This window comes from Xiphias gladius, chromosome 7, assembly GCF_016859285.1.
Source record: "Xiphias gladius isolate SHS-SW01 ecotype Sanya breed wild chromosome 7, ASM1685928v1, whole genome shotgun sequence".
NCBI classification, from domain to species: domain Eukaryota; kingdom Metazoa; phylum Chordata; class Actinopteri; order Istiophoriformes; family Xiphiidae; genus Xiphias; species Xiphias gladius.
The window spans coordinates 11,633,220-11,648,059 of NC_053406.1; the positions used below are offsets into that span (position 1 = coordinate 11,633,220).

The following is a 14,840-nucleotide window of genomic DNA, read 5'->3' on the forward strand; positions in this document are numbered from 1 at the left end:
AACACAAGGACAACAAAGATGAGCAAGAGAAATAAACATATGATTATTATGTGTACGCCAGAAGGGGAAAAAAATGTCTGTTTACAAGGCAACGAGTAGGGACCAGGTGGTGCGAGGTGTGGTAGAGTGCAAGGAATGCTGAAATAAATATTAAGTGGGTAGTGTAATAAGGTCATTTCTATACACACACTAGGTGGTTATGTTCAGTATGTGCATGTATACACGTCTATGTACAGTATATACAGCCTGCTTGTATTTATATTTGACAAGTGATTGATGATATATACTGTACATGATATTGCACAATGTGAGTTTAAAAGTAATAGAAATATAATTTGTGAGTGCAGTGGTTGTTTTAGTATTACAGGGTTATTGCATAGGGATTGTTCCTGATATTATATGATTGATTAACTGTTCATCAGAGTGATGGCACACTGTTGTTGTGTTGCTGTGTCTGGCTGCACAGTGTTCTGCAGCGCCTACCAGAGGGCAGGAGTTGGAACAGGTTGTGTCCAGGGTGTGAGGGGTCTGCATTGATGTTCCCTGCCCTCTTCCTGATTCTGGAAGTCCTGGATGGTCGGCAGGTTGGCGCAATCATATTTTCTGAAGTCATCAGGGGTGTGAATGTAGGTTTGTTAAAACCTAAAGTAAACAACATTCAAGTCTTCAAGGGATGATTTCCTGTAGCTGGCGATGTCCTGCAGGCCTCCCCACACTGACGCATGGTCGTTAGCAGAGAACCTGTTTTCCAGCTTTTCAGCATAGCTTCTCTTTGCTACTCTGATTTCCTCGGTCGGTGTGTTTCTGGCCTGGTTTTACACGATCCTGTGCCCACTTCTGTAGGCCTCCTCCTTGGCCTGATGCAGCTGCCTGAGTTTAGCTGTAAACCAGGGCTTGTTGTTGCTGAAAGTGAGAATGTCTTAACGGGAACACACGTCCTCACAAAATCTGATGTATTGCGTTCATCCAGGTCTGTAGCTGCAGCATCAAAAACGCTCCAAACAGTGTAGTCAAAGCAGGCCTGTAGTTCCAGCTTTGCTTCGTTGGGCCATCTCCTCAGTCTTGACCAAAGACTATACAATCATTTTAATTAATTAATACTAAAACACATTTAAATGTTTTGATAATGTATTTGTTGAGAGCCGACGTGGCATTCATTCTTCTTTGAATCATCAAATTAATTTCCAAAACCAGTCTGGGCTCCATTTTGAACAGGTCTCATTAAGAGATAGGTTACCCCATGGCCCTGCCTTCATTATATATGTAGAGTGATTTCCCCAAGATATTATGGTGAATAAATTCCAACATTGCAGCATCAATGAATATACATGGAATGTAGCTTTTATTATGGTTTACAAAATGCCTTCAGTTATAAACATGGGCAAATTATATTATAAATACTTTAAAAAAGAATTTATTCTTGCATGTGATAAGCCAAGATCTGTTTAGATCTGAATATCTAAACATCAATTTGCATAAAGCTGCACATTTAACATCTTTTCAAAATGGTCTGCAAATCTCAAAAATAAAGCAATAGGATATGGAAACATGCAAAGATAGAGTTCAACTGCCTAAAAAGTAAATAATAAACAGTTAGTTGCCAGAAAACTAGACATTTATAGCACGCGACTGGAAATAAATACTGCCTGCTGCAGCAGTGACTTGCCACACGAAGTTTGGAAAATCATCTCCATTCCTTTCAGAAATCGCTTAAAGCAGCAAGACTTTAAAGACCTTTAGAAGTGAACAAAAACTCTACAGTAAATATTTTTTTTGTCATTTGCTGAAATGTAATGAGAAATTTTTGCGTAAATACAGTATGTCAAGAGAACATTAGAATCATTTCGAAAGTTTAGCTAATCTGACAACAACTGAAGACAGGTATCGTGTGCATTTTGACAGAGTGATTATAAATAAACTATCTCAGAACGGCATTTTCTCCTGTGCAAATCTTCTTTAAAGGAGGTGCTCCTGATTCGTCCAGTTCTTCCTGTTGAATAAAAAGGAACATATGAAATAGGCTACTTAAATACTCACATGGTTAAAAACAATTCTAGTCGAAATGAATGTCTATTTTACATCACACAACAGACCACATACATATCAATCAAATTCCTATTTAATAAAGGAAAAAAAGTTTATGTCTGCCCTGAACCCGTTTTCAGAAAGTGAACCTGTGTGTCTGAGGTGCTCCGTCTGACAGTTCCTGATGAAAGAAGGTCCTCCTTGATGAGAGTAGGAGGCTCATCAGCCCCCTCCTGTCCTGAATGAACCGGCTCTGCATTCACAAGGAATGGTGGAATTATATCCTCATTAATGCAGCTTTGAAAGTGAGCGAGAACAGGGAACGTACAGCACACGATTAAATGATTTCAAGGAGATGTGTAAGTTGTTTGTTGCCATTGTTAATTACTGTTCCCACTAAGGAAATATAAAAAAAATTGGGGGTACACACAAACAGCCACGTGTAAGAAAAGATGCCCGAAAGAGCCATCCACATACCATCCACACTCTCCTGGCCCAGCATTGGTGGCTGGGAGTCTTCTGTTCGGAGGCTGGAGGTATGTGGAGGGCTGACCTGCTGCGAGCTGGAGGTGCTGCTGCTGTTATCCATTTTAGGCTGGTAAACATCCGACAGAAAGCTCTGGTTGCTGTTTTCGTCTGAAGGGAGGAGCACACGAGTTGTAACATGCTTGATTTATTCATTTATTTATTTGAGTTTGGTGAGTTATTTTGGCTTTTTTTGACCTGTACAGATCATTATCCGTGCAATGACTCTGGCATTTTATGAAAAACAGCAGCCAAACTCACCAGTGAAATCCAGTAAAGAGTTTGTGTTTTCCAGGACCACATCTTTCAATCCTCTAACATCTCCACCTGTGGATTTAGTGCGATATATCTGACAACAGAGAGTTAATACTCAAATGAGACTACTTATCTATGAGCCAGGGACATTCATAGAAGTCTGGATTTATAAACAGCAGCAGTGAATTACATTTTTGTTTTTTACATGACAGAGTGGGCCCCCACCTGCTTTGTTTCTGTTACTGGCACCCACTTGAATATGCGCAAGGATGTGTCTCCCACTGTCACCCATTTCTTCTCCCTGGAGATAAAATCGGTTTTACTATTGTTAAGAGAAGGGGCTCAGTTTAGCTCCAACACCACATTAGCTCCTTTAATAGCATTAATCTGTAACACCACATACAGGCTCATGTCCTCTCTGCCCACAGCAGACAGGACAGCTAATCACATATCCTGTCGTGCCCCTTATAGCTCTCGTTTACATGACACGAGCACGTTAAAATCACCAGAGAAGGTCGTGGGGTGTTTGTTCTTTCCGTTAAGAAGTGACTCCACAGCCTATATCACAGCGCGCAGCATGTGGGGCCGTAGCCATATTGACAGCTCTCGGCGGAAAAACTCGGCTAGCCCCGCCTCTCCTGTCAACCGCGGGCACCGATTGGTCAGCAGCCCCGTCAATCATCTAACTTTTCCGACTGAAGTTTGTTGAGCGACGCAGCAGATATCAGCCCACGGTATACAAACACATTTCCCTCCATATTGTGCCCCAGACAGCCTACATACCATTTGCGTACTTTCTCGATGGCCGCCAGGACCTTTTTAATGTCATCTTTAGCCCGACTTCGGGTCTCAGCGCGGCCTGATCGTCCCGACATCTTCGTGCTGTTATGATTCATCTACAGATGCATCTGAAAACTTCAAGACCGAGCCCCAGTCCACCGTTACAGTGATAATCTCGCGAGATTTCCTAATCACTGTTTTTTTTGTTTTTTTTCGTCCTCAGTATTTTCGTACTGTATGTACAGTACACATTTGGTGTCATTTATTTATTTTGAGAGAACATATTTAGTTATCTAAGTTGACATTAATTTGAGGTTTTTATTCACATTAGTAGAAAGTATTTACTCTACTGTTTATTAAGCACCAGGCCTACTCTATGCTACACTACAGTTCAGCAATATTGTACTTTTTACTCAACTATATTTATGTGACGAAAGTAGTTTCTAGTTACTTTCCATAGTGCATTGCTGAAAATGAAACCAGCGGTTTCCAACCTTTTTGGCTTGTGGCCCCATATGAAAAAAAAAGCAGTATCTGGTTGGGGACCCTTGTCATATTTCAGATGTCTATGATTTGTTTGCAGTTCCACCAAATAAAGATTTCCCCTCTAAAAATCTCAGATGATTTCCATAAAATAACTGTTCAAGGCCTAAAAAATTATCACTCTTCAATATCTCACAAGATAGCAAAGATGGAAGAATATTCCAAAGAAATTAATACAGATTTGAGTTGCAGAACGTTGTCTTTTCCTCTTTCCTACGCCCATTAATCGTCTAACACTAAAATGTTTCTTATGCATTGTTACATTAGTATTAAAAATCTAGTAATGTGAATTATGATAATGTACCAATCACAAGAGTCAATTTTCAAGAATGAGTACTTTTACTTTTGATATTTTAAGTACATTTAGCTAACAATACTTCACTAGTTTTACTTAAGTGGGATTTTAAATGCAAGAGTTTTACGTTTAATGGAGTATTTTTACACTGTGGCATTGATGCTTTTACTGAAGTAAAAGATGTGAGTATTTGTTTAAGCACTTTTTATTCATTTGGCTGACTGTGATTAATCGGCTATTTTATTTTAAGTGTACCAGAATGGAAACCTCCAACCTCCAACTTGAACCTATCTTTTTCGTTGTCTGTATCACTGCATGTTATATAGACAGAAGTTTATTTAAACGCAGACTAGTTATGATTTCTGGTTCCCATGTTTGAACAGCAGAGGGTGGCGTGGAGGCATGCAGACTCAGTGGCTGAGAGCAAGGGGTCGCAGTCTGCTGCTATTCTGATTTCATAAGGGGATACGAACGATCTCTGGCAGGAAATGATCCTTTGCTTGCTGATATCCTCCAGGGAGTAGGAGAGCAGTGTCAGCCCTCTTTAACCAAAAAAGATCCAAGCAAACAGTGTGTTTGGAAATGGTGACACCCCCGGCAAAAGCCTTTGTAAAGATATTATTATAAAGGGAAGTAGCATGATAATTTCTCCCACTTAACGGTCAAAACGTTATGACAAACTGTACACTGTGTGTGTGTGTCTCGGATTGCAGCTGCGAATGTTTGAGACTGAATGTTATCGTGTCTGAACCACCCAGCCCAGGGATTCATATTCTCGCGAGGACTTACACGTGTATATGCATGTATATGTAAATGTGTTTAATTGGGCATGATAAGGCTTCTGGTGTAGTTTTGGGACAAGGCTGGAAAATCAAAACACTTCACTGACGGTGCGGGCGGGCCCTGCTGAAACTCCGGCCAGTGGCTGACAGCACTGGGAGGAGCCAGCGTCAGTTGCCAGAGGAAATACCCAAATCACAGCGACGCTTTTCAGCATGCAGCTGAACGGTGTGCTCGAGTCAAACCAGCAGCAGCAGCAACAGCAGCAGCAGCAGCAGCCCAGCTGTTCCTCTGAGGGCGTTGCGCGTAAAGGCTTTTCGCAGCGGCCCTGTGTTTTCTCACTGCAGCAATGCGTCGCTGCGGGTCTGAGTTCAGAGAGAAACATTGTGAGTTCTGTAAACTCCCCGCAGTTATGTGCACACATCACCTCTGAGGGTCCCCGACGTCCACCTGTTCTCACAAAGAAAACGTGTTTTTAAACCACATTTCCTGTAATATTTTACGTAAGACGCAGCAGTGCCAAGAAAAAATGGGAAATATCACATCTCCCCTGCAACTCGGGGGATGGGAGTTAATTAGTAACAAGTGGGCCTGATCATGGCCGCAGAACTAACACTGGCTATTGTTATATAGGTTATGTAAGCACTGTTGAAAAGAAGTTGCTCCCAAGTCATCAAAGCGCAGGAAGCTAAATATATGTAACAAACAGCTCTGTTTGCAGTCACTGCTTTCAATCTACACGTACGCACGAGCGCCGCGCCTAAACCCATAGAGCCTTTATTTTGAAGGCGGACGTCTGCTCTTCCTCTAACCGTGGCTGACTTGACACTGGTGCCGTTCAGACTGCTCCTGTCATGGACAGGGGTGTTGGACAGAGAGGCCAAATGATCCAGTGAACGGCGCGACGAGTCCAGCACAGCATGGACTGCTGCCCGCCATAGTTAGTGCAGCTTTTATTCTTCTTTTTATTTATTTTTTTCTTATAACAGTCTAGGCTGTTTATCGGCTGAAAGTTTTTTTTTTTGTTTTTTTTTTCCTTTCGCTGCTGTGTGTTTTTCTTTCACAGACGACAATGGATCGAGTGAAAAACTCCATGCAGCAAGTACCCAACGCTATCCCCAAAGTGATCCGACGGACTGGAGGGGCAAACAGCCTGGATTTGGAGAAGGAGAACTTTGAGAGAGGGCAGGTATGGAGCAGAGGGCGTCAAATTAATGTAATAACGTTACTTTTCGTGAAAGCGAGGGGTGAGGGTCCTGGATGATAGTTTTTTCAGGCTGTTTGCGGCCAGCTCCTGAACTAAACTATGCGTTGTGAGATTTTGCCTGGAGTCAGGTTAGGATCCAGGATCCATCAAAAATGACACACAGTCACTTCATTTTTGTTTTTTGTTTTTTTATTTTTTGACATGTTTTAGCAGTTCCTCAAGTTTTGATACTTCAGTTACGCTGTGCCTGTACTGGATCCAGACTATGGGTTATTGTGGTGTTGCTTTCCCAGATGTCTTTCTGTGATCAGCAGATACCAATGAGTCCACTGCACAACAAAAGAGCTGTTGAAATGTAGGTCAGTGGCCTTTTGAATTCCGATAACTGTGTTGTTAGCCCATCTGAAGGATAAACCCAGACAAGAGGGAGGCAAGCTGAAACTCTGTATGACAAGCTGTCAGTGTCCTCTGTGGGCCTGTAGTCTCAGCAGGATCCGTGACGATGATGATGATGATGATGATGATGATTGATGGTTCAATGAGATCTGGGGAGTGAGTCCTGCATTATTTTAGGGCAGAGGAGATAAGGACAGAATGTTTTCTTGTGCTTGTTATGTTTAGTTATGATCTGATGGCTGCCGATGAATAATGGATGCTGTGTAGCTTCAAGAGCTTCATCTGACTTTGCATGAAGTGCTCTCCCCGTGAACATATGTATGTAGGCTGCTGTTAGGCGGTGGAGCCTGCTGCTTCCTGCCCGGTGGTCCGCCCCCCCACCCCTCTCCCCAGACCATGCACAGAGGAGGGAAGGGGGGGAGAAAGTAGGTCAGATGAATCAAGGCAGTCAAACTGCTATGGTAGTGCTGCAACATGCTTCTCCCCATTAAAGCGGCTGCTAAGTCGGACATAACAGTCAACGCTGCCTAAATGTGCACAGCAGGTATTTGGCAATTCTGCATCTCGATGTTCACCCCCACGCCTGTCCCATTCGGGACACTAGCAGCATGGATTAGAGGCGGGCGGAGACGCATGCGTGGCTTTATGTGTCCCGAGCCAAGCCTGGTCACTAGGTCACTGTCAGGCTCCTGGTATCTCCCCCTCTGGAAGTGTGTCGAGGCAAAATGGTCTCCAGCACCAAAACATAATACATGAGCAAAGTTTCTTCCAATGCCTTGTCTTTGCACGCAGTTCTGATACCATGTGTTGTGGCAATTGAAGTAAAAAGAGTAGGAATTTGGCCCTGCTCTGACATTTTTATGCATCCGTCTCATTAAAGCCCTCAGTTGTCCGAGATCATTTAAACAAAGCAAACAGCTTTGTACTCGATCAGCTCGCCGCTGCTGGTAGGGAGGGTGAAAATATTCATGCAAGATAAAACAAGCCCAAGTTGGATTTGGTATTAGATATCCATGTTCCAACATGACTATACCACAGCATCACACATTCATCTTTTTTGTTCGTGACAGCAGTGATGCCAGTTTCTCTTCTGTAAAGCTTCAATAGTAGGTTTCCTCCTGGGCTGTCACAGTTTTCAAATCACTGATTAGGATGTGTTACCCCCGTAGACATGCCGCGCGTGTTTTCTTTTTTCTTGCGGTCGATTTTTGACTGGGGATCCAGAGCTGTGGCAGGCGGTGCAGGAGTCAATGAATCTGCTGTCTACTTTACAGGGGATCAGTGAAAGATAATCCCATCTGATCTGTTGTGCTCCAAAGCTCCCTAAAGCTTCTGGGTGGCTGGCTTTCACCTCCTCTATAGACAACCAGCTGTCTGTCGGCATATCTGTCTGTCCACCCATCTGTCTCTCTTAAATTTCCCGTCATCTCCAGCCTTTTCAGCTTAAAGTACACTTGGTAAAACCTTTGATGTTTATGTTGATAAGCCCTTGTTAAATGATGGGTTAATGGAGTCAGAACTGCAACTAAGGATTACTTTAATTACTGATTAGTCTTCCTGATAAATCTAAAAAAATGTCAGAAACTAGTGAAATATGCATATTACAATTTCCCAGAGTCCAAGCTGACATATTGAAATGTCTTTTTTTAGTTCAGCCAACACTCCACGACCAAAATATATTGATTTTACCATCATATAAATCTAAGAACACCTGTTTAGACGCTGCAACCAGTGAATTTTTGACATTTTTGCTGAAAACGACTTCAACAGTTAGTCGATTATTAGATTTATTTTCCGATAAATTTTCGAAAGTAAACGATTAATTGTTTCGGCTCTAGAAGTATTTTATAATCGTTTGCACTGGATTTAGAGAAGATTGTCAAGCGTGACAACTGTCTGCAGTGTGAATGTTGAAATACGACATACACTGTAGATTATGCAGTTTATGTCATGCTTCATATATTCAACCTGAAACCTCAATTCAGTAGTCTAAAATTTCATTCATATGAACTTGAGCAGTGTGCACTGCAGACAGCAGGGTCGCCTACTTTGGCTCAAAAGGCATCGTTGTGTGAAACTCTGAGAAGCGCTCGCCCATCTCTCTGTTGATTTGGGTAAACAACCAGGGTGTGTTCAGAACCCTCTCTGACATCGTTTCCACACTGGGTTATAAAAAGAATGAACCAGGGCAGCCACATAGCACACAGAGCTTGCTTTTAATGACACGTTTAGCCCCATAATAGCAGCTGACTCTTTAATTTAGAGTTTAGGCGGGATTTAGTGTTTGGTGTGTCTGTCCCGAGCATCACTGCATGTTTTGGTGTCCTATCGTCTTCTCGATAGCAGCAGGAAAAACAACAAGTACATAACAAGTTAGTACTGAACACTGTATGAATCATAATCTTTATCTTAAAGCTCCAAAATGCCAAATCTCTCTCCTAGAGCGCAGAGCATTGTCCGAGCTGTCCGGGGCCAGAAGAGGTTTTTCATTTGAAAGCTGGTGTAGGTAGTAATCTCTGGACCAATAGGAACCATAATTAGTGCTTATAGAAAACTTCAGGGGCACCGGTTCTTCAGCTGGGACATGGAGCGTGAGCGACCGAGTGACACCAAACTGTATGTTACATAATTAAAGCCTTAAAATTAGACTGCCTGCCAGACTCCTCCTCCTCCGCTATTCATCTTTGCCTGTCTACATGGAGGTCACTCATTCTTGTATCTGTATTTGAGTGCAAGTGTGTTTGGCTGTTGGCGTTGCTGTGTACAGCAGTGTTTCCCAACCTTTTGTAAAATACCCCCCCAACCCCCTTTCGGATGAACTGAAGTAGCCCTCCATTGACATCACTAGTCACGTGGGTTCGGTCAGGTTTGCGTTCATACTGCCGTACCACTTGGAGTAACAGAAGCTGGACATCTCAACCATTTATCCATTACCTTTAGCTATCGATTTCACATTTATCTGATTAAACTCACCTCTCTTTCAGCTCACAAGTATATACACACTCTCATTTATTTTTAAAATCGAATATTAATTTCTGTTTATCAAGCTGCCCCCCCCCCCCCCAGGTCACTGGTGTACTTTATGTGTGGACCTGCTCTAATGGACACCCCTCGTCCCCCTGCACCCTGTTTTAATGCTGTTTGGTGCCCTGGCAAATGTGGAATTCGGGGGAGGAGCGGGCCCGTGGCCCTCGGACACAATCAGCAGTGCAGACGTAGACAAGCATTATTTTTAATCACCCTGTCTCCCTGCCTCTCTTTCTCCTCTGTCTTTTGTCTTTGCCTTGTTGTTCTCCCCTCCAGTGCTTATTGTCTTGAGTCCTCCTTGCATTCTTTTACATCCTGCAATTTAAAATGCGGGGAAGTTATGGAGGGATATCCGCATACATGCAACACACACACACACACACACACACACACACACACACACACAGGCAAGCAAGCAGGCATGCAGGCATGAAAGCGAGACCATTAAAAGCACTGAGGCAGCAGAAACAGCAGGCGGTGGTTTGTGGCCTCATTGCACTGACTGGCTGTACAATAATAGAGCTGGACATGAGTGACAGGTCAGTAAGTGGAACAAAGTGCACCGATGAGTTCCTGGCGGCATTAACAATGGCTTTGATTTACAGATTGTTTTGGAGTTTTCTTCCATGTTTTATAGCACAGTAAAGCGGAAAGAGAGAGACAGAGATGGAGTGTTGTTATTTTGTTTCTCAGCAGCAGAGGTCAAAAGTCAGTCTGAAACCTACATCATCGGTGTAAGCGTGTGGTATGCAAATTAGCCTGCTTCAATGTGAGTGGCCTCATTTTAGATAATCATCCAAATACAATACAGTCCTCAGCTATGTGACAAAATACATTCTGCACTGACTGAGCCCTGGTTATCATTCTGCCAAAAGGTGATAAACAACAATATTGAACTATTGCCCAGCCCCAGTGCTGACCATGCCTTCACACATAGATTGTTGACAATTTATACGAAGAGTCAGGAGGGAAAGCGAAAGCTTATTTGCGGCTAAAATAATCACAAAAAAAGTAAAAATTCACCCTCTGGAATCTTGTAGTCAGATACATGTCTGAGTCTTAAATTCTGCCCCAAATCATCATAAGTTAATTTATTAGGGGCTGCTACAGCATATACAGATTATGAAGACGTGGGTTTCAGTCTTTCTGGGGAAGTTTCTTTTTGAGTAATGCATCCGCAGCCAATCATTATTCGACTTTTTCAGCCCTGTTGATGAAGGGCCTGTTGTAAACACCCACTGTCACCACTCGCCAAAATATGTAGACGCTAGAAACTCCTAGCTTTGAACAGCATGTTTGATCAGCTCTGTGCGCGGATGTTCCACTGGGCAACATAAAGTCATTCTAGAAAATGACCTTATGCGCATGTCGTAACCTCAGAGTCAGTCAGAGTCGGGGGAAGAGACGTATACGTTTGAGGACTTTAACCCCTGTGCTTAGGATTTAGCCTGTTTGCTCAACACAGACCATGTTTTGGCTGCACAACTTAATTGAAATGACTCAAAGGACATTAATGTTAATCTCTATTATTACAACAACTACCTTTTTGAAGTAATACCCAATGGAAAAAGTATAACTGTGCTAAATCGGTCGTTCTACAGTTAGGAATGTGCATATGTTTCAGAGTCTTCTTTTCGTTTTATAACAGATATTGTTTGGTATTGATGGGCTTAAATTTTTAGGGGGACTTAAAGGCTTAAATTTCTCTGTTGCTTTTAAATAAATCATAAAACGTGTAAGCACACAAAGGCTGTGACGTCACCATCATGTTAAGTTTTTGATGTCTGACTAATAAGTTAACGTTTGTCTCGGGCACTGTATGTGCAAGTTAGTTGGAATCTCATCTACAAGAGTCACACTAACCTGTTGCACAATTTTCACTCCTTATCCTTCAACCTCTAAATCTGCAATAGCAGAGGAAGGAAGATACTCAGTGTCATTAATTATTAACTGGATTTAGAGGAATTGACTGGAATGAAAACATGGAGCAGAGAAGATGACACTGATAGACAATGAGATCACAAATCAAACAACCTGCTCGTATTAAATTGCACTTTGCACTATGTACATGATTAGAATAATCACTCATCAGCATTTGTTTTCACCTGTTTGTCTATTCTGACAGAGCAACAGTTGTTTTATACATCTGGGTTAAGACAAGAAGTGCAACTCAGAAATGTCCTTTATTTCAGGTGGGCAGACTTTATGAAAAGGGGATGAGTGTTTCGAGTGGCTGAGTGAAAACCCAGGCAGTGAACAGAGTGGGACTTTTGTATGTGAGAAATGCTCTGTGAGGCTGCCCTCGGCGAAGGGCCCACGCCGTACCAGGAAGTGAAGAGACTTGTTGGAAAAGAGACGGCATTGTCTGGAGACAGACAGTTTATGTTGAGCAGCCTGGAGGTATAACGTGCAGCCCCGATGGCTTAATGAGTAGCATATCGATTATTGTGGCTGGCCTGGCCTTGGTTGGGTGGTCAGCTGATGTCCTGTGATTGTATAGAAAAGCCGATGCTTTGGGCTTATTGTTTCTTGATGGATCTAGAAAACAAAAGTAGCATTGTGATGCGTTAACAAACCAATTTACATCAGAAAAATTATGAAAATGTTTTTTCAAGCCATATAATCCTTTATTTAATAATCTGTATGGATAACTGATATTAATACTTACAACACATAATATACCAAATTTCATCTGTAACAAATACAGTATATTACACATCCTACAATCTTAAAGATGTACCTAATAAAGAGGCCACAGAGTGCATATTTATAGCTTATTACAATTGACAACACACATTTATATTTATCAATACCGAGTTCACTTTGACAAAACACACAGTTCTCTTTACAAACATGCAGCTTGGAACGACATTTAATCAACACAGATACACTGGACATAATATGTTACAGCTAACCTGGTCAGCCCTGAGCTCTGCATCTGTCCACAAGTTCCCATCCACATCACACCTCATACAGCGTCCGTTCTTGCAGTAAACCAGCGACATGTGGCTGACAGTCCTCAGTATACACTGTAGGTGAAGGCATCCAGCGTTTGTTGTGGGTGATGGTTTTAAACTGTCCACCTCCAGGGGGAAAACGATATTTATAACTCACCAAATCAGTGAATGGCAACCCTTACTTTAAATCTCCAAACCTTTGGTATATCTCTGTGGGAGACAAACCTGAAGTGTTACCAAGTGAAGAAGTAAGTGTCTTCTTTTGTGTAGATTGTAATGAAATAGGAAAACAAAAATGCCAGGATAGGACTCCAGCTATAATGGTAAACAACTGTGGTTGGTGTATTTATTTATTTAATCACCCAAATATGTATTGAAAAATAAATTAAAAATTAAAAATCCATTTACACCAGTGCTTTTCTAATGCGGCATGTCGGAATATCTTACTGTCATAACGTGCTTAATTTAGACACCCGGCTCTCTCTCTCTCTCTCTCTCTCACTCACTCACCACTCACTCACTCACTCACTCACTCACTCACACACACACACACACACACACACACACACACACACACACACACACACACACACACACACACACACACACACACTCACAACTGTATTGCCTTGAAAACAGAACACTTTGGTTGACAGTCTCGGAGAGACCAGATGGGGGCATCAGTTACCTAGAATTGTTCTCAAGCCTCTTTTCAAGGCTTCATGTGCTTTATAAAATCACAATAACACTGCTCACACACAAAAATAAGGCCTAAATGTAATGTGCATCTTAAACAGGCCTCGTCCCACAAAGTGCATACAAAAATATTGTTAACATGTTCTAAAATGTCTTAATGTTTTTTTTAGCTGTGTTTCTGCTGTAGACACTTGTGGTTATGGTTACATTTGTGTAGGTGTGGTTTGTGGTACTTGGGGAGGGGCGCACTGAGCAAGAGTCAGAGGTGGAGGGGTTCCCATACCTTTTTCATGGAAATGACCTGTCGATCAGTTACAACATCGACATCAGCACCCTGAGGAACATCCGTTTAGAAGATTTTTGGCTTTATTTCTGTAGTCAGTATTTCGTCTTCTGCTGCAAGTGAGGTCAGCTGGACTAATTCGTCAATTAAAATCATTTGAGATCGCGCTGTTTCAAGGATTTGTCAATTAATCGATTAGCTGATTGACAAAAAAAATCAATGGGCAACTATTTTGATTGAAGTGAATTGTTTGTCCTTTCTTCAAGCAAGAACTGCCAAATATTCTCTGATTTCAGCTTCTTCGATGTACGGATCAGCTGCTTTTGTCTGTTTTACATCACAGACATAAAAAAAAAAAATCTCCTTGGAATCTAGGAGACTGTGATGGACATTTTTCACCATTTTTCTTTCTTTTTTTTTTTTTGATATTTTAAGCGATTAAACAAATTAAACTTATAAAAAAGTCGACAGATTAATCGACAGTGAAAATAAATGTTCATTGAAGCACCACACACCGTCTGTGCTCACTCCCAATGAATGGAGGACCAGTGGTAATTCAGCTGTTTCCGTACTTCCTGGATCTCCCCCACCCGCCCTCACCTCCCCTCCTACAGGACCCCTGGCGGTCCCCGGACCCCAGCTTGGAAACCGCCGGGTTTGAGCCATCCCACTCTGCGGGCTCCATGCTACTATTGTCTACCAAGAGAGCGGGCTATTTGCAAAATAAAGGTGGCCTCCTGCCTCGGTCGTAGCCGCTACGCGGGCCCATGCATACACGCAGAAGCAGGCGTGGATTCTTGAGTGTGAGGCAGCGGTGAAATGAGCGGCTGTTACCAGCGGTAGTCCTCTCTCCCGGGTTTTTCCCTCCCAGACAGCTTCGGCTCCTCGGCGGTCGGATGCTGGAAGTGCTCGCCGATAAGGGAGCACGTAAGGCTCGCGCAGAGAGGAGAAGGGACGCGGAAGGAAGGAAGGAAGGAAGGATAGGGGAGCATTTTAATACCAAATCGGGACACATGTTGAGCTAACGGCCCGCTCCACCCCCCACCCCCCTCCACCTCCACCCCCCTCCTT

At 42.6% G+C, this 14,840-nt stretch overlaps 2 protein-coding genes and 1 long non-coding RNA gene across 4 annotated transcripts in view; 1 reads left to right on the plus strand and 2 right to left on the minus strand.

Annotated features, from left to right (window-relative positions):
• Positions 1-1,319: 1,319 nt before the first annotated feature.
• bcl7bb (BAF chromatin remodeling complex subunit BCL7B b) lies at positions 1,320-3,751 on the minus strand. Of its 2 annotated transcripts, none has more exons than XM_040130968.1 (6): positions 3,589-3,751; positions 3,031-3,106; positions 2,812-2,899; positions 2,503-2,661; positions 2,175-2,278; positions 1,320-1,990 (listed from the first exon to the last, which is right to left on the minus strand). In XM_040130968.1, exons 1-6 carry the CDS (start codon positions 3,699-3,701, stop codon positions 1,919-1,921), a joined length of 612 nt encoding a protein of 203 aa, XP_039986902.1. In that variant the 5' UTR covers positions 3,702-3,751; the 3' UTR covers positions 1,320-1,918. The 2 variants fall into 2 exon arrangements, with proteins under 2 accessions (XP_039986902.1, XP_039986903.1); XM_040130969.1 differs by lacking the exon at positions 3,589-3,751 and adding an exon at positions 3,209-3,323.
• Positions 3,752-6,007: 2,256 nt separating this feature from the next.
• Positions 6,008-14,840, plus strand: part of hip1 (huntingtin interacting protein 1) — a 48,813-nt gene continuing 39,980 nt past the window's right edge. Inside the window, exons 1-2 of the mRNA XM_040130345.1 lie at positions 6,008-6,143; positions 6,270-6,392. Of these exons, the coding sequence (XP_039986279.1) occupies positions 6,276-6,392 (117 nt within the window). The 5' untranslated portion in view covers positions 6,008-6,143; positions 6,270-6,275. The remainder of the gene's footprint in view (positions 6,144-6,269; positions 6,393-14,840) is intronic.
• LOC120791731 lies at positions 12,006-14,707 on the minus strand. The gene is made up of 3 exons (XR_005707727.1): positions 14,604-14,707; positions 12,749-12,916; positions 12,006-12,371 (listed from the first exon to the last, which is right to left on the minus strand). It is a non-coding gene; the product is annotated as an uncharacterized LOC120791731 (long non-coding RNA).